At 35.9% G+C, this 26,861-nt stretch overlaps 1 protein-coding gene across 3 annotated transcripts in view; it reads left to right on the top strand.

The window, feature by feature from the left end:
* Positions 1–26,861, top strand: part of lpar1 (lysophosphatidic acid receptor 1) — a 133,804-nt gene that overhangs the window by 69,550 nt on the left and 37,393 nt on the right. For all 3 annotated transcript variants that reach the window (XM_028791973.2, XM_028791970.2, XM_051928314.1), the window contains one exon: positions 23,166–23,913. In XM_028791973.2, coding sequence (XP_028647806.1) covers positions 23,175–23,913 — 739 coding nt within the window. In that variant the 5' untranslated portion in view covers positions 23,166–23,174. The remainder of the gene's footprint in view (positions 1–23,165; positions 23,914–26,861) is intronic.

Raw genomic sequence — 26,861 nt, 5'->3', positions numbered from 1 at the left:
GTGATGGCTAAGGATTCTCTAGAATGTTTTTGTCATGTATATAGATTTTTTTTTTTTTTTTTGCAAAAAACTTCAACCAGTATCAATTTCAGATATTTGCTGTCTCAGTATTCAAGACCCATTTATATAATTTTATATTTTACTAGTTGACTAATCTTAAACATTTTTCACTGTAATAGGCAATATTTTTTGTGTTGACTAAACAATGATTAATTGATTTGGCTTTTTTATGAACTTGGTTGATTTTGTTTTCTAGCTATCATTGAAAAGGCTTTTGCCCAACAGATAATGAATGGACAATTTCTGCTTTGTAATTTCATAGTTTTACTAGTATATGAACATATATTTGCAATTTATAATCATATAGTGTTTTAGGAAATCACTAACATGAAGATGGAGTTGCATTGATTTGATCTGCATTTTTCATTAAATGACAAGTTCTAATAAAATTTGCAATCGATTACCATACTCGCAATTATTTTTCTGTAATTATATAGTAAAAAGCTTTCAATGGAGTATTTCTGGTATGTCTAAAGCAACTCGAGGTAACAATGTTGTTATAGTAACATTATAACTGTTAACTCTGATATATAAAAAAACTTTTAAGAATTGCCTTTTCAATATTTATACTGAGAGCTTAATGATAAGATGACAATTATGAAAGATTATTTGTACCAAAATTAAATTCAATCTAACATGTTAACTATGTGGAAATGCAATACATATGCAAATGGTCTATTTAATTTTAGCACAGTTTTATCGTGTCATAATTAAAAACACATGAACCAACTGTTCCCCAACTGTTCACACCCCTTGCCCGACCTTTTAGTGCTGATTCGTCATTTGATTACTTTTAGTTTTGGCACGATTAAAGCAGTGTCTCAGATCAAAATGCAATCACACAGAGCTGCTGCTAAGCGAAATGCAGTACATCTGCTCTTCTTTTAGTTGTGACTTGCAATCTATGAACATAAATTAAAATGCAATATGCTTTTGTATTGTATTTTAAACTGATAGTAAAATTGTGTGCTGTGGTGAAAAGCAATCCATCATTTGGTTAATATGTTTTTAACTATGACATGATAAAACTAAAATCACATGTCCCACTTGCATATGTGCATTGCATTTCAACGAGTTAATACTTTGGATTGCATTTAATTTTGGCACGAATAATCTTCCATAGACAGTAACTCTTTTTTCTTTCTAAGTGCGCATTATACTCTTTTGTGAACTTTTGTACTATGTAATTACAATTGTTACATGTAGCTTATTACTTTCTTAGCACTACCTTTACTTTACAAAGTGTTCTTGTAGTAGTGATATGTTCATGTGCTCATTACTTGGCCTTTGAGGATACTGCATATTGTAAAGAAGGGGCCATGAAAGCAATCAAACAAAACAATTACTATCCTGTTTTATCAGGATAGCATTACTTTAAATTTTGGTTTCAAACTTTACTAAGTTTCATCTCATTGTCATTTTTAAACTCTGTGGCTGTTTCACACTTGCAGTGCATATATTCTCTTTTGGTTCCTTCACTGATTCCTTTTCCTTTCCAGAGTATAATTACGTTTATTGTTTCTCTTTCTAACCCTAATGACATGATTTAAGCTTGTTTTCTCTGGTGAGAACTCCGCACTGGCTCTTTTATTATCTGGGCCTTCCTGTTCTCTTTCCCCATTAAGTTAAGTCCAGACATTCAGACATTTATTTCTTAGCTGCCATGGTGCTGAGATGAGCAATCTATAACAATATTAGCTGGGAGTAGGATATATAGGAAATCCTCTTTGTAAATAAATCCACATCCTACAATGAATACTGTCCTTGATGTTCGCAGAAAGGAAAATATAATTACAAGAGACTTGCTATGTCATTTCCCATAAGTCGGTGAAGCTAGGTCAGCCAAAGGATGTATTCTTGTTGAAGTACTGGACAGCACTTGGTACAAGGAGGTACCCTAGTAAGTGTATATAATAGTTTATTATACGCTTTCTTCATTTGGTGAATAAGAAATTCATTTGAAACAGTAATTTTTTTCTCAGTCAGTTGGAAAAAAGATGCATATAGTTATCACAGCTACAAATAATTTATGTTCATACACAGCAATATCAGGTAATTCTGAAAGTTAAAAAGACATTTGGTAATGGCTGTTGTTAATGTCTTTTATGCTGAAATTATGGTTTTAGTATAGGAAACAGTGCCACATTGAAAAGCTTTCACCTTTCATGTAACTGAGCTGTACATACCTACTGTCACAATACACTTAGTACTTGTACTTTTCTAGGTGTCTTCAGACTGTTCTTCTGGTAGTTGAGAATATACAGTATGTTCTGTTTTCTTGTTGTACATGCCGTAGGAAATTGAATATAGGAGCCTTTTGCCATCTTCAGTTGTAAAGAGAAACTTCGCTAAACAATGATTACCATCTAGTTAAGTTTGCTGATGTCTGTTAAGTAGGTAGAGTGTTAGTTATTCTAGAGTCAGCATAAACATTACAAATTGATCTGGACAGAAATGAGACAGAACATATGTGGCAGATGAAATTTAATGTAAGTAAATGTAAGGTATTTCATGTAGGAAGTAAAAATGCTGGATCTGAACCCATCATGAGAGGTCTGAAACTTGAAAGTACTACTTATGAGAAGGACCTATGAGTTGTACTGGGCTACTAAGAAGGCTAATGGGATGTTAGGTTACTTGGTATGAAGTTTAAAGTAAAATCAAGAGAGGAGTGCCTTGAGCATGGGAAAGGCGCTATATAAATAAAATGTATTATTATTATTATTATTATTATTATTATTATTATTATTTTAAGCTATGCAATACCCATCAGGAATATGGATTTCAATTCTGGTCTCTGTATTACAAAAAAGACATAGCAGCACTACAGAAAATTCAGAGATAAGCAACTACACTGATTTTAGGACTCTCTATTACAAGATATGAGGAGAGGCTGAAAGAACTGAACCTTTTTAGTTTAAGAAAATAGAGGTTAGGAGGAGACATCACAAAATGTTCAAAATTATGAAGAGATGTAGTACAACTGTTACTTTAAAATTAATTCATCAAGACAAACACAGTACAGTGATGGAGGCTGGTTAACTGTAAATTACACAAAAAATGTTAAATAGATTTAACTAACATCGAGAACAATCGAAAAGTGGAATACAATTACGAAGCAGTGTGATAGTAGTACTTTGGAGAAACTCAGAATTCAATGATGGATGATACTGTATTTTGCAAAATTATATTATGTTGGGCCAAATAGGCTGGTCCCATGAAAATTGTCCTTACGTTTTTATGAAACAAAAATACGGTAAAGTAGTGTCTATTGTTTTCACACTGGATTTTCTATGTGTATATGGCAATTCCAATATGAGTATGAATGAGCAAAACAATAACTAATAATCTTATTCATCTGAAAGCCCCAGGGACTGCTTATGTGTCATGTGTTTTAAACTTTTTCCTTCTTCCTTTGAATTGCTTTACTCAACACTTTAGACATATAATTTGTAACAGCTGGCTTCAGATTTTTATCTTAAAAATTATTTTATGGGGAAATTAAACATTCTTCTATTTTTCTACTTAAACTAGTAATTCATTAAATGAAAGTTCAGTTACAATAGCCTTCCATTTTTATTTCACAGTAGTATATTATTACCAAGATTTCATTATCATAGCATTTAACTTTTGCCAAAACAATAAAACTTTGCTGATTATGAAGATATTTTTGTTTTACATCAGCCACTGTAAACAGTGAAGTGATTGTTACTTTGACCGTGTAATTTTCTCAGTAGTGTGGGCATAAAATATCCTTAAGACGTTCAGCGTTCTCTTTAACTATACAGGCATTTTTACTTTACTGCCTGCAAATTTTAACACTTCACTGTCTTGATTTAATAATAATAATACATTTTGTTTATATAAGCCTTTATAGAATTCTTTTCCTTTTAATACACTGAATATCAGCACATCACAATCCAACAATACAGAAGTGCCAAAATCATGCTGCAATAAGTAAAGACAGAAAGAGAAGATGGTTACAAATAATATTTCAGACTTCCAGTAGCCAAATGCACATGGACAGCTGAAGAATCGATTTAATATTTTGACATAAAAGAAGGGGAGAAATAGTTATATTACTTTTGTACACTTAAGTCATTAGAAATCCGTCTTAGAATAAATGTTCTAGCACAAGTGAATTGTCTGATAATACAAATCCCATTAAATTCCCTAAATTATGAATGGCCATTACCACATTCCAAAGATGTGCACATATGGCTAATAACTAAACTACTCCTTTATGAGAGAGCATGGAGGTATGTGATCATGCCTTGCAAGTACACTGGGGACCTCTCCTTTGTTGTATCCTACCCTGCCCTTGTACTGTCAGGATAGTTTTCAGTTATGTAACTATAAACTAGATTATGTGGGTTCAATGACAGATAGAAGGAAACATCAACTTGCACTCTTTAGTTGAAAGACATATAAAAACAAACACCAGACTGGAACACTAGTCTTTGACATGACACAATTTCAAACCCACTTAACCCTTCAGAGTAGGTTTACTAGTGTGTCAGCATCAGATTAAAAACAGGAAGCAAACACAGAGCAGAACAACAATCCTTTACGGGAACTACTCGTGCACAGTCCCAACTGCGACATATTTAGAATCAATAATTCAATTACAACAACAACAATTTAGTTCGTGTATAGCCCAAAACCATGCAAGCAGTGCCTCAGTGAGCTTTAACAGGCCTGTTTTTCACAGACCCCAAGTACAAACACACATAACTACAGTAAATACAGAACTATCACATATAAGGAGGCATATTTGTTAAAAGACATTACAAAAAAGTAGAAACAAATTAAAATAAATTAAAAACAATAATATTTGTCCATCAGTTAACCTTGACCTCCCATTGTTATTTTATTAATCCTTCTAATCATAAGTAAGCCTACATCCTGAGATTTGAATGTGCTCTAATTTGGAGTATAGAAGGAAATTCAAGATATCCATTGAACAACCAACTTAGCCACTGGAAAACTTTCAGACTTGACACCAACAGCAAAAAGTCATTGGGATTCAAATCCAGGAGGCTTGATCAGTGTTGCACCATGCAAACCAATACATAGCAGCATTGTTTTAATAAGCGTCAGCAATCCTTTAATGTAAATCAGTTCTTTTCTTTTCAAATACATTTTGTCACACAAAATTGATTCTGAATACTACCTAGAATAAAATTGAAAAAGAAAAAATCATTGAAATAAATACAAAGTTTGAAATTAATAAAATGGGAAGGAAGTTACAACAATGTAATGTAAACAGTGCTTAATTTAATTGTGCTAATTGAGGGTGGAACTGATAATGAGGTGCTATACTTTGCAGGATTTTTAAGTATGTCCATGTTAAGTGAATTTCTTTAAAAGTGATTGATTATTTACTGAAGTACAGTATTTGAATTAAACAAGTAGTTACTTGGTAAGTTCATATAATGTATTATAACTGAAGTCAAAAACTTCATAGATATTGCATACTCACATCATTTAAATCTTTAAAACCACTTGAATACTGGATGTATATTTAAATTGTACTAAGTAAAACCTAGTCTGTAGTTTGTTGTGTAGAAAAAAGGCTCTGGAGTTATGAAATAGCAATACTAACAACTGTTCTCCTCTATTTTAAGCATAATGCAATTAACTATCATTACATACAATTTTATCTCATTGTATTTTTTTTTTTTTTTTGCAACTCAACTTGTTGGATCCTGTTTCAGATCCTTTCTTGGTTGGATTATGCACTTTCATTGTATTTGAATGGGTTTCCTTGGCGACCTCTAGTTTCCTTCTATAGTCTAAAGTCATGCTGTTAATCTGATTGTCCTCTGATTGTATTTGTGGTGAACGGGTTTCCTATTCAGATTTGGTTCCTGTCTTACACAAACACAACTCTGTGATGGGGCAAAGCTTGTTTAGAGGAGATGGGTTCATGGAAAAATAAACATTTGTTTATTTGCTGCTACTACTGTCAGCAGCCATACCACCTACGCTTTAGATCAGGTCATCCACCTGAAGCTTAGCTTGTTTGAGCCCAGCCATTACTTGGATGTGAAATCAAGTCAGGGAAGTCAGCAGGAGGCGAATACTCTGTGGTCTGTGTATGGATCCCAGTGCGGTGACAAAGACATTGCACTGTAAAAATAGTGCTGTCCTTCAGATGACACATAAAGCCTCAGTCCTGACTCTCTGTGGTCATTAAAAATTCAAGGGCATCTTTCAAAAAGAATAGGGTGTATCCCAATGCCTTGGCTAAATTATCCCTCATGGCCTCATCCATTCTAACCCCTTAATCATTCCTTGTCACTAATTAACTATCTCTGTCACCCCTTCACCACCTAATAGCTATTGTGTTGTGAGTGGACTAGTGCAATAATGGCTGCTATCGCATCATCCAGGTGGGTGCAACACATTGGGGGTGGTTGAATGGTTCTCCTCTATCTATTTGAAGTGCTTTGAATATCAAGAAAAGCGCTAATTAATGCTATCTGCAGCTCCAGTCTGTCTTCTTGGGAGATGTGGCCAATACTGATAACGAGTGAATGAGCGTGCCCACTGGCAAAACAACTTGGGTTGCAACCATAGTAGTAAAAAGCAAATGAATGATACTGCAGTCGCCATTTTTCACTTCCTGCTGAGTAGTTCAAGTAAACAATCATTCTTAAAATATGTTTTTACTAAAACTATGAATGTTTATATGACCCTTTTTGCAAAAATATTAAAATGTCTTCTTAAATGCTAAAGATATTATTGGTGAAAAAATCTCATTAATTTGGATCACCAGTGAGCAGAAGCTACACTGTATCATTTCAGAAATATTTTGTCTCAGACACCTGCTCTTTAATTACTGATACATTCGTCTTTCTTCTCTATCCACGTGGGTATTAATTGATTTTGTAGACCACCATAAATTATTGATGTTTAACTCACACTTAAGTGTGAAATGCAATCATTATGTGTATATTGTCCTGTGTGTTCTGTCACTTAACTATATTTATATCATCCTTTAGAAATCATTGTTTATATTCTTCAGAATACATCAAGAATTACACATAGAACACTAAACATTAAAAAGTGTTTATGTTCTTTGATTCTTTTGATTAATAGGATGAGGAGACTTCTAAAGGGCAGCATGGTGGTGCAGTAGTAGCTCTGCTGCCTCGTAGTAGGGAGACCAATGTTTACATCTTGGGTCCTCCCTGTGTGGAGTTTCCTCCCTATGTTTGTGTGGGTGTTCCAGTTTACTCCCACAGTCCAAAGAAATGTAAGTTTGGTGAATTGGCAATGCAAAATTGGCCCTAGTGTGTGGTTAGAGTGTGTGTGTGGATGTGTGTGTGTTCGCCATGCAATGGACTGGCACCCTGTCCAGGGTTTGTTCCTGCCTTGCACCCTATGCTAGCTGGAATTGGCTCCAGTAGAATCCAGCCACACTGTTCAGGACTAAGTAGGTTTGCAAATGAGTGACTGACTTTTACATATTATCAAATACACGGTAGGGATGTGTTCTAGTGGCTTAAGTACTGGAGTGTAAATTTTGAAATATCTAGTTTAGTACATGTCACTGATAACAACAAAACCAATTTCTTGTATCCCAAAATGCAGTTCAGCTTTCCAGGTATTTGAAATTCATTACACGATATTTCAAAATAAGTTCCCCATTATTTTACAGTTTACAATATCTCACATACATTTCAGGATTTCTCAAACACATTTTGAGGTATGTGTTTAAAAATCATTAACTATAAAATGTACAGTTCTTCAGTAGGATTTACTGTCTGTTCTAAGATATGCTGAAATGCAATTTAAATATTTCAAAATAGACTGGAAATTATGTTGAGATGTCTTTAGTCATAATTAAAGATATCTCAAATACATTTTAGATATTTCAAAGTGATATTAATAAATCTCTTTAAAGATATTTTGAAATCAAATTTTAGATATTTTGCACAAGTATTGTAAATGGAAAAGAAATATATTTCAGGATATAAGGAAGTGATTATGAGATAAATGAAATCATATTTAGATACCACAATGTCAATGTAAAGATATCTCAAATGCATTATGTTGATTATACTTTGAAATATCATAACAACAACAATCAGACCATTTTCAAATATTGGAAATTGATTTCCAGATATCTTAAAATAGGTTTCCTTGCACTTCACATCTAATTTTCTATCATCTCATCTTTTTATCAGCTTTTCCTGGGTATGGTTATGGTGGCAGCAGGCTAAGCAGGTCAATCCAGATTTCCCTGTCCCTGGGGAATTCTCAATCTGATAGCTTCCCACACCTCTAGTGTCCATCATGAAGTCCTTTGGTTGCTGCCATGAGATGCCCCGACCACACTAAGATAACAGCTTTTAGCAACCGCTTCAACAGGTTCACCAACCCCAGTCTGCACATAGGTGAAGTTCTTTCAGAGATAGGAGTTGAACTCCTCACAAAAGGAAGCCTTGGCCAGACACAAGAAATTGTAGGCTTCCCTGGTCTGTGTGGATTCCTCACAAAAGGAAGCTTTAGGCAGACACAAGAAATTGTAGGCTTCCCTGGTCTGTGTGGATTCCTCACAAAAGGAAGCTTTAGCCAGACACAAGAAATTGTAGGCTTCTCTAGTCTGTGTGGCTTACACACCTCACTACCAAGTGATGATCAGTTGACAGCTATGCCCCTTTCTTCACCTGAGTGTCCAAAACATTTGGCTTAAAGTCAGATGACACAACTACAAAGTCTATCATTGAATTTCACCTGAAGGTGCTGTGATACCAGGTACACTTATGAGCCTCTTTGTGTTTGAACATGATGTTTGTTATGGACATTCCATGATTAGCACAGAAATCCAATAACATCTCACCATTCTGGTTAAATTCAGCATGCTGTTCGTCTTAATCATGCCCTCCAGGTATTGCCATCATTTCCAACATGAGAACTGAAGTCACCCAATAATACTACTGAGTCATTGGCAGTTTCAAGCACCTCACCAACCTTCTCTAAGTAGGCTGAATACTCTAAATACTCTTGCTGTTTACTGCAAATGTAGAAATAACAGAATTTTCCTCTCTGCAACTCGTAGTCGCATTAAAGGAATCTCCTCATCCACCGCAGAAAACTTCAATTGTACAGCCCTCTCAGGATACACCTGCCCAAGATCTTTTATATATGGCAACTCCAGAGTAGGAGAGAGACCACCAAAACCCATGCTACTCTATGTGTGGAGATGACACCAACTATATCTAGCTGGTACATTTCCACCTCCCGCACCACCTCAGGCTCTTTCCCAATCAGAAAAGTAAAGATTCAGGCTTCCAACAGAAGCCTCCATTGCCAGGGTCTAGTCTGTCTAGGTCTTTACCGCTTTTACCTGCCACTGGTATCACACCCAACCCTCACCCTTTGTCTAACAGGTGGTGAACCCACAAGACGGCTCCACATCACTGTTTCGCTGCACTTCACAATATCTTGATATAGTTTCCTATGCAATTTAAGATAGCTTAAATTCACTTCAAAGGATCTTAAAATGACAGGAAGTACTTTTGAAAGCATAGGAAAATTGACAGGAAATCATTCTAAGATATTTTGAATTACAGTACAATGAAAATTCATGGGAAGGTACTTAAGTATAACGTGAAATGTAAGTATTTTTAAACAGATGTATTATTAGATATCATTAATTTCAAGATTTAATTTCAAAATATCTTTAAATGTTTTTTGTGGCATCTCCAAATGTAAATAGTTAGTAGCATACCAATGCTTCTACTATGAAGAAAATTAAGCAGTTACTCTAAGTGTGTAAAGTGCCTTGGGTTGGTACATGTTGTTAAAATGGTGCCACAAATGTGTGTTTGTACATGTAATGATTGCATTACCCTTTATAGACAGAGCTGCATTATTTTTAAGTCCATCTGCACTTATTATATCCTATTTTATGGGTTTTTAATAACATTTTACTAGATGCCCAACCTTTTGACTAAAGAACATCTCAGTCTGGGATGGCAATCAAGGATCATATTGGAGATGGAGGCATTTGTGGTGTTAAAGGTGCCTCAGAACTACTTACTCCTAGGGCTCGTGAGCTAATCCTTGTGGTATCTGGTATACTATACGATCTCACCCTGTGGATGACACCGGTTCCTCATACTCTGCACAAAAATATGCACACACATACTCCCAATGGGGGTTAATTTTTATCATTCCCATATGAATTTTTCCTGAGTTCTGTTTCCTCTAACGGCCTAAAAGACTTAACTGTTTTACATTGGAGGATTTCAGTTTTTCTTGAATACGCTTAGGGGCACTTGCATCATAGGTTCTTTTAGCGCTGCTGCCTCGCAGTTAGGAGACCCAGGTTCACTTCCTGGGTCCTCCCTGCGTGGAGTTTGCATGTTCTCCCCATGTCTGCGTGGGTTGGGTTTCCTCCGGGTGCTCCGGTTTCCTCCCACAGTCCAAAGACATGCAGGTTAGGTGCATTGGTGATTCTAAATTGTGCTTGGTGTGTGTGTATGCCCTGCGGTGGGCTGGCGCCCTGCCCGGGGTTTGTTTCCTGCCTTGCGCCCTGTGATGTCTGGGATTGGCTCCAGCAGACCTCCGTGACCCTGTAGATAGGATATAGTGGGTTGGATGGATGGATGGATGGACGTTTTATTCATAGCTAAAAATTTCCCTTGAAAATATTTATTTTTATAGCATCTATTACAATGAGGTAAACACCAGGTTTTCATACTCTGAATCTTATGTAAACATACACCTCCATATGATTGTTCTTTCAGAGTCCATGCATTCAAAGAGTGGGAAAGTCTTGCAGAACTATGTTGGTTCCAGGTTGTACCCTACCTTTTACAGATTAGCTAATGGTGCATCTCTATTCTGAATACTTGGTCTTGCCCAGAGGGGACTGGGTGGTCTTGTGGCCTGGAACCCCTGCAGATTTTATTTTTTTCTCCAGCCCTCTGGAGTTTTTTTTTTTGTTTTTTCTGTCCCCCCTGGCCATCGGACCTTACTCTTTTTCTGTGTTAACTAATGTTGTCTTATTTTAATTTCTTATTTTGTATTTTTTTTTTTTTTTTTTTTTTCATTATGTAAAGCACTTTGAGCTATTTTTTTGTATGAAAATGTGCTATATAAATAAATGTTGTTGTTGTTGTTGTTGTTGTTGCTTAATCGTGTCTCATAAATCCTCAGTTAGATTGACATAGTAAATGGGAAAGTAAGTACATTAAACCCAGTGCACTGTTCCTTGAACCTTTTCATTTCTACCTGTGTGGCCTGTAATGTTTTCTTGCTGCAAAAGCCCAGTTAAAAATAGTGACGTTAAGCATTTTAACAAGGGAAACAGTTTGTGCCATGGAGGTGTTAGATTTCATTGGACAAAGCAATTTTTTTCCACCAGTGTTAATTCTGTTTAGTTTACTACAACCACATTTTATACTTTTTTTTTCTTTTTTTGCTAACAACTAAGGAACACAAAAAAATCAACATCTTAGAGACACAGAAAGAACATTAAATATATAATGAAATCACCCTGTTATGTTGAAAGGTATTGCTGTTGGCAATTTTTTATCATTTGTAATAAGGCACAATGTTGTACTTTTATCATTTGTAATAAGGCACAATGTTGTACCATTCTTCAGTGTTTTCACCTATCGTTCTGACTGACTGTTACTTTTCTTCGACTTCTTAGCCTATGGAAACAAGTCTCATCAAAGGCCTATTTTAGACCACAAGAAAACCATTGGCTGGATTTTTTACCATTCGTAATACACCTGTGATACTGTTTTGCATGAGCCTACAGTGTAGCAAATGCCAAAAAAAAAAAACGGAACAGTTTTGTTGTTCATCTTCCTAATATATTCACCCAATACCCCGCCATTTACAAAACTACTTCACTCCTTAGTTTTTGCTCGTTCTTCTTCTTCTTCTTCTGAATTTCTTATACAACTGATCATATAGTCTCAGCCTACCTGCTTAAACAGCATTCTCTGAATGTACAGTGCCATTTTGGAGAACTCAGTCATATGGGAAAGATAGGTAAACTGCTTAATCTCACATACACCTAAGTACGTCGTAAAATAATGCAGTATACAAATTGTGAAAAATTTTACAACTCCCACCACACGACGCAAATTTTGTTAAACAGTAAAATGAAGATTAAAGTGAATTAAAAATTTTTATTGCTAGATTATGCTTCATTTAAGACGTAGCATTCTCTAGGTGTCTTGGAGAATTAATGCACATCAATAGTCGTTTTGTATGACTAATTGAGAATTACAGTGAAGACATTGTTTCTCAGCACTGCATCTAGCATAGGAAACACAGCAAACTGGGCTACTGTAATTAAAAAAAAGCTCCAGATTTACAATGCAATCATTGTGCATCAGCCATTCTGTGAAGCTCACTTTTAGATTCTAAACACCAGGCCTGTACAGACTGAGGAGTAACATGAGCTTATGGTGCCTGTTTACACCTTGACTTCTCAGTCATGAATTACACTTGATGGCAGCAGAGTTGTTTTTGTGATTGAATAGACAGAAAAGGGCAAACCCCAGGGTTTGTAATACTTACTAGATTTTATTTATTTTTCAAGATTTCTGTACCTAGAAGACTGGTATTCATATGAAGTAACAGACTTACTTTACTGCAGTTGCATTATCAGAATAAGAGCAACTTACTTATGATCCTTACATATTGCAAGGTTCAGAGAAACCTTCAGGGAAAACCTTTGCTGACAAAATTGCTAAGGCAACTTCATGATACATCAATACCACTCCCTATACACAGTGGCTTTTATACGAGTGATGGCAGAGCTTTCAGTCATTACAATAGTTTTAAAAAAAGAAAAAAAACGGTTACTGCAGCATGTGAGCATTGCCAAAAGTGGATTACCTGCTTTAGTAAGTTTATATTTTTTGTTAGTAAACTTGGACTGTCATTTAGATTTCTGCTTTTACGAACTGAATTTTACAAAAGGTAGGAATCCTTTAGTGTGCATGCTTATTACTTTTAGTTTTTAAAATAAATATAATTACTTACATAGGTATCCTTTAAATACACAGGACGTTATGTGGATAAGTTTAAGTTCAAGTGCATGCACCATGTGTAGATGGTGCAATGGAATTCTTACTTGTTTCCTTAAAATAGTGGCAGTAATACAATACCAATGAAAAGCCATACACAAAAATGTAATAAATATGAAGCATAAACAATTATGTACAGTGTATGTGCAGTACAATATATAGTAGAGCACACAAAACACAGTATAGTTATTTTGACTAGCTATTCAGTAACCTTGCATATAAGAACATGTACAGTGTCTGTTACTATGACTGGCTGTTCAGTAATCTTATGTCCTTTCGATAAAACATTTTATTTGAGCTCATTAGTTTGTTTTACCTCATTGTCAGGAATTTCTGGATGTTTAGTTGCTTTGGATTAGCAGTTTAGCAACAGTTTGACATTGGAATGGTCAAGTGGCTTACGTTTAAGGGTGTGAGGTTATCAATCAGTTTTAGACTGCATGTCTCACTGCTCCCCAGATTTAGCATTGTAAAAAATAAATGTGTGTGCCCAACTTAAAAGTAGTAACTGATTTCATCACACTTTTAAAGTTAGCCTCTGAGCATTTTGTTTTACATAATTAAAATTTTTAATTGGCTTAGTAAGCTGTGAAAGTTGGCCAAGCTTATAAAAAGATTTTTTAATATTAATTATTGTAAAATCATAACAAAGCCATTCAAGTAATGCCAACTCAAAACAGTATATGTGTATTCCTATTTTCTATATTAGGCTTTTGAGCTAAAAAAATACAAAGAAATCAGCTACATATTTTTTGTTAGAGTTGCAAACTGTAAATCCTAAGTTCTGTATTGCTAGTACAATATATTCTGTTTATAAATCTGAATACACATGAGGCAAGAAAAGCAGTAGATTGTCAAGATATAGCTTTATTAATTTTAAGTGCACATGAAAAATCTTAAAAAAAGCCTTTTTAAAATCAAAAGACACAAATATTGAGCCTATAGCCAAGTGAAGTGGGAGTCCATGTTCTTTCTTACCTTCTTTCAAGGGTACCTTCTTTTGGTATAAAACCAACAAATACAAAATATTACAATAAAAAATATTTAAAAATGGTTTTGTAATAAACATATTTAAACAATTAAAACATGAAAATATTTATTTTATTAGACTCCTGTTTCTTAAATAATCTAAATGACAAGTCTTATCACAAGAAATGTATCTATAAACAGTGCTGCACCTAACGAAACAAGAACCCTAAGTGGATTCTTCTTGGGGCCTTGAGAAAACCCTGAATCCACTACATTAGTATTTCTTCTAACAGCTTTAATTTGAACAATAAATGTATAAATATATAATAAATAAACAAAGAAGCACACATCACAAACTTAACTACAACTTTTAAAGTTAAAAATACTTTTTTTTTAAATAATCAAATTTGAAAGTGAATGTTTAGGGGTTCCTTCAGCCATCTATGAGGTCGTCCCATGACAGCTTCTGTGCAAGGTCTAAGTTGATGCTGAAGATAGCCAAGCTGCCATTCTTGTGCTTTGGATGACCTCAAGTATGTCTTGATGAGCTTATGTTTTGAAAAAGTTGTAACTGGGAGGGTTGCTGCAATCTGCTGCAGTCAATTGATTTGCTTACTTTATAAATGAAGCCCTAAGCAGTAGTAGTAGTAGTAATAATAATTATAGTAATGGTCCAGATTGCTAATGTGCTATTACTCTGTGTTACTTGATATAGTCAACAGTATCACTTGTGATGTGATTCAATAACAAAATCAACAATTTTAATACTACTACTACTACTACTGCTGCTACTACAACTACTACTACTACTACTACTACTACTACTACTACTACTACTACTACTATTAATAATAATAAAGATAATAATAAAAAGTAAAACAGCAACCTCTTTTACTACCAAAATAGTAATACTACTACTAATAATAATAATAAAATAAAAACTACTAATACTATTACCGAAAGTTCTTAATAAACGTATTTAATACAGTAAATGCAGGGACAAAATATAGGTGAATATTTAGATATTTAAAAAATGAACATATAAATATATCACATACACATGAATTTCGCTATTGACAGCAGATCAGTAATGTTACTGATGTAACATTAGTAATGTTAGTAATGTTTTTCCTGTTCTGTTTGTTGACTTGAATCCATTTAGCCGTTTATTGATGGAAATCACAATAAGTGACTGTCATTAATTTATTTGACGATTCATGAAACAGGAATAACCCCAACAGAGTCAAGCTGCAGACCTTCAGAGTTCAACTGCATTGAAAAGGTTGTCACTTTACATTATACAACATTGATGTTATGCTGTACACCCATTTACATTATGGTTAAGATTAGGGTTGTGGGAGGAGTTATCTGACTCAAGTCAAGTAATACAAGCAACAAAAATGTGCAATCCAATTGGCTGTCCAGCAGAGCTCCTGAATGGCCAAGTTCAGCAAACCCCCAAATGGTCTCCCCACACATCAGTCCTCTGATCACAGGCCCCATGCCCAGTGCGTGATCTGCATATAGGAAGGAATGGCTCTGTCTATAGCATAAAATACATAACTGCAACATCATAAATAATCTCATTTCAACAGATTACGATACTTTCAAGCAAGTCCTTTGAAACCCTTGTTTGGTTTGCCAACCAGAAGCTACAGGCAACAATGATACATATGGTGGCCTGTTAAGTTAAATTTGCCACTTAAATGAGACTTCCCATAAGAGAGTTATATACAACTTCCAAGTGGCTAGCTGAAGTAAAAATATTGCAACACTCAGGTCTTCTCTTGAACCAAATTTTCACCAGTTCTCCTTGTAAAAATTGCCATAAGACTAGCACATCAAACTGCAGGATTCTGTTTCAGCCACTTTCTTAATTGCAGGTCAAATTCCGTTACAACAAATATCTTTACACCGAAATTTTCATTACAACGAAGTGTTTTACTGTCCTGACAGTTTCCCCATAAGACATAAGAGTCTATAAAAATCTTATTACTACGAAATACATTCAGCAGATACTTTCATTAAAACGAAGTGCCCAAAAGACCTTGAAATGCCTGAATGAATCATCCACAGACCAGTCAAGAGAATGAATCATCCACAGAGTAGTTAGTTCTGTGGTTGCAGCTTTGTTGTGCACAATGATCCCCGAACAGAAACATTATAAATTTTTCTCTTTCTTTGAACATTCCTTGTACTGTTTTTTGCTGTGTTTGTTTTCTGTGGTTTTCAGTGATACCTTTTGCTTATTGCTTGTCAACATTTGAAAAACATCCACTGGAATTTAACTCATTGTCACCATCCTGTAGAAATGACAGACACAAAAAAACGACAACACATTAGAAAAAATACTTCAAATTTTTGCGGCTCTCGATTCCGGCAAAAAGAAAAAATATGTTGCCAGTGAATTCAGAATTTCGACATCATCATTGTCAACTTTCTTGAAAGACCAAGGAAGAATAGAAGAAAGATGCAAACCTTGGGCCTCAGCCCAAACGTATGCGAACTGCTGCATTTGAAGACGTCATTGGCAAGTCGACCAGTCCTCGGTGTTATAATCATGTTACATTCCTTCCCTGCAAGTATAAAGCAAACCAGCGAGGTTGGATAACTCAAGACATTGTGGGAAACTGGCTGCGACAACTTGACAAGGATATTGTGATGCGTGAGTCCCTGTCTTGCACCCCAAAACATCAGGCTGAGTCTCAGTACTTTAGCAAAAACAGCTTTATTGAAACAGGAACAGCATGGTTTTTTATTGTAGCAGTATCTACCACTCTTCTATACACAGACACAGCAGTCAGGCAGGGTCAAGCATTTGAAGACGTCATTGGCAAGTCGACCAGTCCTCGGTGTTATAATCATGTTACATTCCTTCCCTGCAAGTATAAAGCAAACCAGCGAGGTTGGATAACTCAAGACATTGTGGGAAACTGGCTGCGACAACTTGACAAGGATATTGTGATGCGTGAGTCCCTGTCTTGCACCCCAAAACATCAGGCTGAGTCTCAGTACTTTAGCAAAAACAGCTTTATTGAAACAGGAACAGCATGGTTATTTATTGTATCAGTATCTACCACTCTTCTATACACAGACACAGCAGTCAGGCAGGGTCATGGCCAGGTTGGTGGCCAAGTAATACTGTTCCCTGCATTATAATGTCCCTTGCATCACCCATCGACAACAGGTGCTCGACCGCGATCGGCTTGGATTTGCTTCTCCGGCACTCCGCTGCAGCACTGTGACAAGCAGTCTTCCAGAGACACGGCAATCACACTTTAGAACGCACTTCGACGAGTATATATATATATACATACATACATACATTTACACACATTATCAATAAAATAATAATGATAATAATGGAAAATTCGAAGCAGTTTATAGGTTTGTGCTAATGATGTAGCTTCAGCCAGTAATGGATTATTAATGCCAGTTGGTGAGTGCATACGCGAGTAATGTTTGTCTGTTTGCTTACTTTAAAGTGACAAGTAGCCTCTAATTCAGAGCTAACACTAACTCGCATATAGGTTGACCAGCGTGTAATATAATGTAGTTCCAGCTGTAGCAGGTAATCAAAACTCGAAACTGACATCTGACAGTATTTGAAGAACTTATGTGGAAATCATCACATTTCTTCATAGATGCTGTGCTGTCAGAAGGTGAACCCAGTATAACACCAGTGATTTTTTTCTCTGCCTATGTTGCCATATCAGGAGGATTTTTAACACAAGGAGGTCAATGGTCAGGTCTAATAAAGCCAACTGATCCATATTTCGCAAATCCAATGAAAGATGAACATCAAACCCCACAGGTTAAAAACACTCTGGGTTGCCTGATAACTGCCTCCCACAGGTAAACACACAAAAGTACAATCTAGGCTGCAGTTTGGTGTTTAACAGAGGCAAACAAACACAAATGTAACATTATATTGAAGTCAATTAAGCTCCACCACAAAACGCAACGTAAACGCCTAGGTCACACAGAGCTTATTCATTTAACCAAGATTTGAATGCCGCTATGGACAGGGCCTTATTCCCTTTCTCACTGCCCATTTGTGTCTTCCTAGTCAGAATCAGAATATCTGTACAGTAATCCCTCGCTATATCGCGCTTCGCCCTTCGCGGCTTCACTCCATCGCGGATTTTATATGTAAGCATATTTAAATATATATCGCGGATTTTTCGCTGCTTCGCGGGTTTTTGAGGACAATGGGTCTTTTAATTTCTGGTACATGCTTCCTCAGTTGGTTTGCCCAGTTGATTTCATACAAGGGATGCTATTGGCAGATGGCTGAGAAGCTACCCAGCTTACTTTTCTCTGTCTCTTGCGCTGACTATCTGTGATCCTGACGTAGGGGGTGTGAGCAGGGGGGCTGTTTGCACACCTAGACGATACGGACGCTCGTCTAAAAATGCTGAAAGATTATCTTCACTTTGCTACCTTCTGTGTGCAGCTTTTAAGTATACTGCACGGTGCTTCGTATACTTAAAAGCTCAAAGGGCACGTATTGATTTTTTAATCTGTCTCTCTCTATCTCTCTCTAACTCTCTCTCTCTCTCTCTCTGCTCCTGACGGAGGGGGTGTGAGCTGCCGCCTTCAACAGCTTTGTGCCGCGGTGCTTCGCATACTTAAAAGCAAACAGCCCTATTGATTTATTTGCTCCTTTGAAGAGGAAGATATGTTTGCATTCTTTTAATTGTGAGACTGAACTGTCATCTCTGTCTTGTTATGGAGCACAGTTTAAACTTTTGAAAAAGAGACAAATGTTTGTTTGCAGTGTTTGAATAACGTTCCTGTCTCTCTACAACCTCCTGTGTTTCTGCGCAAATCTGTGACCCAAGCATGACAATATAAAAATAACCATATAAACATATGGTTTCTACTTCGCGGATTTTCTTATTTCGCGGGTGGCTCTGGAACGCAACCCCCGCGATGGAGGAGGGATTACTGTATTGTCATTGTAACAAATACAACGAAATTAGGTGCAGTCCCTGCGGTGTCAAAATATAAATATAAAATATAATTATATATAAAATATAATTAAAAATGATAAGAAAGGATAAGAAGAAATAAGGTAGAACACAAAAATTCAACATAAGACCTTAATTGCACATGAACACTATTGCACAAGATGTCATCTATTGCACTGCTACATTGGAGGTGATTAGGTGGCAGGTGTCCAGCAGGCGCTTCATGCATATAAGCCAGTCCCCACCAAGTGGTGATCAGTTGACAGCTTAGAACCTTAGCTAAGTGTCCAGAATATATGGCCTCAGGGCGGATGATATGACAAGGTATCACTACAAATTTGATCGCTGATCTTTGAACCAAAGTGCTCTGCTTCCCAGTACACTTATAAGCAATCTTAAGCAAAAATCCAACAAAAAGCATCACTCAACGATTTTTCCTTATTTCCAGCCAGTTCATATCAATGCCTTCAATGTTAAAATGTCTGGCAGTTGTTCACTGAAGAAAATGGAATAAATGTGCTCTGGTGTTGAAAACTGCTTTCCCACATGTATCTATTCTGCAGAGTTTAGTAACTTTCCAGGTTACCCACTGTGTTTTCTGTTTTTTCTCTATGTCTTAGTGATTATGAAAGACATGTTTTTAAGCATTAACAATATTCAAAGGCATGTTAATAATAATTTAACTATGATTCCCTGTCCCAGAGTTGGCACTTTATAACCTGATAATTCTCATGTTCACAATGAAAGTTTTAACTGATAATTCACTGTTTTTAAATGTAACTTGATAAAATGTTAATTAGTGCCCTGCCAGACCGAGTTGATTTTAGGTGAAAAGTCTATGCTGATATACAGTTACTACTTTTCAGGTTGTTTACACTTGTGCCAAATAAATGAATAAACATTGCAAAATAAACATATGCTAAATTAATGCAGATTTTCAATACACAAAGTACTAATGTATGAACTGCTTTTGTTGACCCTTTTTTGTAACTTTTTAAACTGTCCTAATGCATATGTTCATTTATCTGTAATGTCAAAAACTTCCCATGTCCACAGTCTGTTTCCTTTCTGTTCTATTTCAAGAAGATAGGACCAAGTAGGTTGACATTTGAACTGTATGACCTTTGCAAAGTATATATACAAAAGAAGATACATTATATGAATGAAAAGCTACCTATTGATCTTCTTCTTCTTTCGGCTGCTCCCGTTAGGGGTTGCCACAGCGGATCATCTTCTTCCATATCTTTCTGTCCTGTGCATCTTGTTCTGTTACACCTATTGATATAAGATTAAATTCTAGCTGTAATGTGACATTTTTGCCCTTACAAATGTGGCATTGTGCGATTGATGTATCACAATATCACTCTTCTTTGTCAGTTTCCTATACTGTAGTACTGAAAAAACTTTAAACATCATAAGATGTTGCATGGACTTAAGCATTCCGTGCACAAATTGGCATATTTTTGTTGTTGTTCTTTTATTTATTGTTTTTAATCAAATTCTGTTACCTTCCTTTTGAGTCAAAAACAGATGAAATCACTTCAGGAGAATTATTGTTTTTTTTTTATTTTTAATATATAACCTGTGTTTAGCTTTCAAACTAGCATGTTCCTGGACTCAGCTCAAGATAATCTAATTGATATTATGAAAATAGGAAATGTAGGTTTCATACATTTATGGAATTATTTATTGTCATTTTTTAAATTTGTAAAGCTTAGTTTTAGTTGCAGTACTTAATAATTTATGAGGATTTCACAGTGGCTAAACTGATCCGTGGTTTGAAACCTGTGTCTCTTTGCTGTATGCTCTCTCTGTATTTCTGTTGATTTTTTGCAGGTGCTCTGGTGTTTCTCCAGTATATCAAAAGCATGTGTGTGTGTTAGCTTAATTGTTGATTCTAAATTTGCCATTAATCTGTGTGTTTTGGTGAATTCCACAACCTTAAAGTGGATTAAACAAGTCTGAAAATGGTATGGCATGGCAGTCAATAAATTATCTCAGTGGGAAAATGGAAATACTATGCATAATTTTTTGTGAAATAATTTTTTTTTAAAACCTGCTTGTACTCTCAGTAATTTTCATATTTTCCTCAACTCAGCTTCAAGAGAATTTATATATATATATATAAATGTATATATATATATATATATATATATATATATATATATATATATATATATATATATATATATATATATATATATATATATATATATATATATATAATATGTATTTGTGTGTGTGTATAAGATATTTATATAAATATATATATATATATACAGTATATATTAGCAGCTGGAGATCCACAAAGAGAGAAAAATGAATCACTTTTAGTACTGGCCTTAAATCTTACTGGTACATTGTCCCAGTTAAATATATGTCCATAAATATTATGGTCGTCACCCTTTTTAATAACAATAAAGCAAAAATGGAGCTTGATGAAGCTTTAACAAAACCTGATCTGACAGTAGTTGAGTGTCTAATGTGATCAGTTGTGATAAGGAGCTCTGTCTTTCTCAAGCATTGATCCAGAATGAGATGCCACCTTCTGTGAGTGCCTCAAATTTTTATCCCTCCAACCGGAAGTGGTGAGATCAGTTGCCCTCACTGGGATTCTTCTTTTAGCTGTGGGAACAAAAGGTGATGATACTGTTAACAACAACACCCCCTCTCATCCAAGAGCAGAATTGCCAAGATGAGTCAGGAAGGAGATACACAGACACACATGTATGAAAAAAAAATTATGGCCAGGTGCAGGAATAACAGGTCATGCAAAGGGAAAAGTTGGGAAGCCAACTGGGTCATCCTGTTTAATTGACTGAACTGTCCAACAAAAAGAATGCCTGTAGGCATTATGCTTCTTGCCCTTAGGCACAATGCAACACAAAATAGATTCAGCTCTAGCTGAAAATATGACAGTCTATCAGATAGGATCTCCATTTCGCTAGCCACTCTGGTCGCAAAAGATGTCTCATTCTGCATAGTCAGGTTTCTTATAGCTGGAAGGGGTGGATTAAATTCCCTTACTGGGCATTTTCTTGGTGCTGTGAGGAAAGAAGGAGAAGAGAATGTTAGCAGCAGTGTCCCCTTTTGTCCCAGTGGGTTATTATATACCTCGATCAAGTGTATGAGGAGATTCTCTAACACATGCAGGACAATATACTGTATATCAGCATATGTGTATGTATATATAAATATAAATTTATTCACGGCATTCGTAGTCTATGTCACAATCTGATTGTATGGGTGGTTACCTACCAGGTAACGCTTGTGGTTGGCCAGCAATCTGCTAACATCCGCCACGGTGCCCTCAGTTTGTGAGGAGCAGATCATAGAATGGTTGAAATAGTTTACTGTCAAATAAATGCAAAGAGTACACGACACGTGTTTCGCCCTCGTTCTGGGCTCATCAGGTGTACACACTCCACTGCACTCCCTCTCGGGAATCGAACCTCGGACGTCAGCGTGTATCGCCTCTGGCGCTGACGTCCGAGGTTCGATTCCCGAGAGGGAGTGCAGTGGAGTGTGTACACCTGATGAGCCCAGAACGAGGGCGAAACACGTGTCGTGTACTCTTTGCATTTATTTGACAGTAAACTATTTCAACCATTCTATGATCTGCTCTTCACAAACTGAGGGCACCGTGGCGGATGTTAGCAGATTGCTGGCCAACCACAAGCGTTACCTGGTAGGTAACCACCCATACAATCAGATTGTGACACAGACTACGAATGCCGTGAATGTAATTACCCCAATCTACATGCTGTCAAATAAACGAACCACACGCCGTGGCGCAACGTTAGGGGCATCGCCTCTGGCGCCGAGATTCGATTCCCGAGAGGGAGTGCAGTGGAGTGTGTACACCTGATGAGCCCAGAATGAGGGCGAAACACGTGTTGTGTACTCTTTGCATTTATTTGACAGTAAACTATTTCAACCATATATATATATATATATATATATATATATATATATATATATATATATATATATATATATATATATATATATATATACACACACACACAAATATGCTGATTTATGAAGATAATCTTAGCCGTGAGAGTGTTAATGTGTTTTTTCTTTGTTTATACAGGTTGCCAAGATGGGTACACCACAGTGCTACTACAATGAGACCATTGCTTTTTTTTACAATGAAAGTGGAAAATATCTGGCAACAGAATGGAATACAGTCAGCCGACTTGTTATGGGACTTGGAATCACTGTATGCATCTTCATCATGCTTGCGAACTTACTGGTCATGGTGGCTATCTATGTAAATCGCCGCTTCCATTTTCCAATTTATTATCTTATGGCCAATCTTGCAGCTGCAGACTTTTTTGCAGGACTTGCATACTTTTATCTAATGTTCAACACGGGACCCAACACAAGAAGATTAACAGTCAGCACTTGGCTTTTACGTCAAGGTCTTATTGATACTAGCCTCACTGCCTCAGTAGCAAACCTGTTGGCTATTGCCATTGAGAGGCATATCACTGTCTTTCGCATGCAGCTGCATACCCGCATGAGCAATCGAAGAGTTGTAATTGTTATACTAGTGATCTGGACCATGTCCATTGTAATGGGAGCCATCCCCAGTGTGGGCTGGAACTGCATATGTGCTATTGAGACTTGCTCAAACATGGCCCCTCTATACAGCAACTCCTACCTTGTTTTCTGGGCTGTTTTTAATCTTGTCACCTTTGTAGTTATGGTTGTCTTATATGCCCACATCTTTGTCTATGTGCGTCAACGGACAATGAGGATGTCTCGCCACAGCTCAGGACCACGTCGTAACCGAGATACCATGATGAGCCTCCTGAAGACTGTAGTGATTGTGCTAGGTAAGATCTCCTTTTTTGTTTTAATAATGTTAAGTACCTATGTTTTATATAAAGAATTCTATTTATAACCTGCCTTAATGTTTTTTCCAGTGCAAATTACTTGTTTACTGTTAAAATGACAGTGTTTTAAAGTAACACAGATATTGTTAATGTCAACCTGACTACCTATTACAACAGCTGCACCCTTAACCTAGAAAATGATGCAATTTGTTAAAAGTTAAGGGATTAACAGGACTACAACAGTAAGTGGAAAGAATTCGGCCTTGTTCCTTAATGTTTGAATTAAGAGTAAAAGTGAAAAATAGGGGACTGTTGAAAAACAGGGTTACGTTTTACATTGTGCCAGTAGGTTTTTTGTTTGGATCTGGCATACTGGTTATAAAAAAGTGAAAATGTAAAAGTACACACCAATTTATGAAGCACAGGTATTTTACATGAGTCAAGCAGGCAATCACAATCTGAAAATAATACCCTTTTATAGGCATTCTTTACATTACTTTTATTATAACCCCAAGGAATATATCTACTTGTCAAAGCGCTAGTTTGTTTTATATATTCCGATCAGTCTGAGCAAAATTATCTAACCTGAAGAAACTGGGAGATCAAGATTTTCAACCAAAGACCGAGGATAAAAACTACTGGCAGGCAAGAGTGTCAGCAGTATGGTCAGCAGAGGAGGCCCTTATGCCTATTAGCACTAATGCTTTACAGTATGAGTGCTATGTACTGCTTTATGCAATTATTCTTTATATACCTTAATTTTTTCCCACTAAGGATTATAGTTACCCTTAACTATTTCTTGCTATGATACTGGTTATTTATTCACTGAGATGCTGACTTTTATAACCACTTTCTCTGCTCTCTGCCTTGTGCTACGGCCTGCGCGTGCTACAGGTTTGAATTCAAGTACCTTTTCCAAACATTTAGCTATTTTTGCTCCTGTGCTGGCAAAATAAAAAGGATGCAAAAAAAATCCCTTTCAAAGGAAAAAAGCTATAAAAATTCTCACACAGCTCCTTAGCGCCAACCAAAAAAAACAAAGTTTCCAAGCGTAAAAGTTGTTTTATAATTAACTGTCACACACAATACTGGGCACTTCTTCTACTTCGTAATGCAAGGATAACAATTCATTACATTTATATAGTGCTTTTCTCAGTACTCAAAGTGCTATCCACACAGGGAGGAACCGGGAAGCGAACCCACAATTTTCCACAGTCTCCTTACTGCAAAACAGCAGCACTACCACTGCACCACCTATTTGACATCAGCACACCTGTATATCAGTCCCAGTCGTCTCAGCAGTCATTCAGTTTATTGCTCCATTGTCTTTACAGTTAAAGAAAGTATTCTGGTCTACTCGCTTTGCTAAAGTAAAGACCTCTGTAGCTCCCTGATTCCATGGCTGTGCTGGACAGCCAGTGGGATTGCAGGTTTTTGTCACTTGGTTTACTTGACTTGAGTCAACACTCCCCCAACCCTAATCTTAACCATAGTGTAACCTGGTGATATTACTGACATATAATATAAAGTGACATCCTCCTCAGTGGAATGGAGCTCTAGAGGTCCACAGCTAGAGTCTATTGTGCTAAAATCTGTCTGGCTGCTCTCTGTATACAGGAAGTTAGAGATGCAACGATACACACACTTCCTCAGGTACTGTAAAAGTGGCACTACAACTAAATTATCATGAAGCTTAAAAAGCAGATCCTCAAAAAACTAATTTTACAGTCAATTGTACTGAAAATTTGATTTATATTGGCTGCCAATCAAACAGAACATCACTAATTCTAATTGACCTAATTGTTTAATTAGACTGATTTTTTTCTTCTCTTTATTTTGCATTCAGAAAAGTGTACTGGTATGGTATTTAAGTATAGAAATCTATCAGTTTTGAAGCTGTAAGAGGTGTTTTGAAAATATCTTTACATGTTTAACTTTATTTTACCATTTTCATTTAAAATTTTTTTTCAGTTGAGTGTTCTTTCTCAAATATATCCAAATACTGTCAATTGATAATGAGCAGTACAGACACAAGCTCAAATGACACTACTATTTCGCTTGAGTCCAAAAGACTTTAGTAAGAAAAGGGTTAAATAACCGAGATGTTGAAAATGAGAATTTTTTTAAAGAATAAAAGAAAAAAATGTGTTACAACAGTGTAACACATACATGTTTACTACATTCCAGAGAAAGGACAGGAAGCAATAATTTTAATTTCTGGACTGAGATAAAAAAAGTATAAAATGAAAAATGACAACTTACATAATGAACAGAGTCCAGATAAAAGATGATGTTAGTTTGGGATAAACACTTGCAGCCACAGTGGTCTACAGGATTGAACCTGAGAACCACTAATATAAGCCTTTTCTTACTTATTAGCTTGGTGCTGAATTTTAAACAGGAAGATGATGTTGTGCTTTCTTGAAAGAGTATAGGTCTCCAGATAAGTGTATCCTCCTGTAGACTGGCACACCTGTCCAATTTTAGGTCTAAACTTATATCTGGTGCCTCCAGTGACTATAAAACTAAATTGAATGGTTTAGTTAAATGAATGGGTGTAATTTTAGACCCATTATGTCTTAGTTTTTGTTATTATTATTATTGGATATACAAACATGCACAGAGTTCGAACATGTTTAATCTATCAAGAAAAAAATTGGAAATATGTATGTATTGCTTGGCAGAATAAAACAATAATTTATAGACTTATATTTGGACTTCAATTTTGTGTTATGCTTCAAATTCATCAGAGTAGCTTTAGGTTTGAATAATGCCTATTAAAAAAAAAAAAACCTCTCTATAGGACTCAATGTATGTTGTTCTCTATTACTGTTTTCATGTTGGTTCTCTGTTGAAGGAATGTTTAATCTAAGATGGATAAAGCTATGCAGGCAGTTTGACTCAATTTTTTGCTTCTGGGCTATACATAAATTGTTAACATATGTGCA

This window comes from Erpetoichthys calabaricus, chromosome 5 (assembly GCF_900747795.2).
Source record: "Erpetoichthys calabaricus chromosome 5, fErpCal1.3, whole genome shotgun sequence".
NCBI lineage: Eukaryota > Metazoa > Chordata > Cladistia > Polypteriformes > Polypteridae > Erpetoichthys > Erpetoichthys calabaricus.
This window is presented reverse-complemented; position numbering and strand designations above follow the sequence as displayed.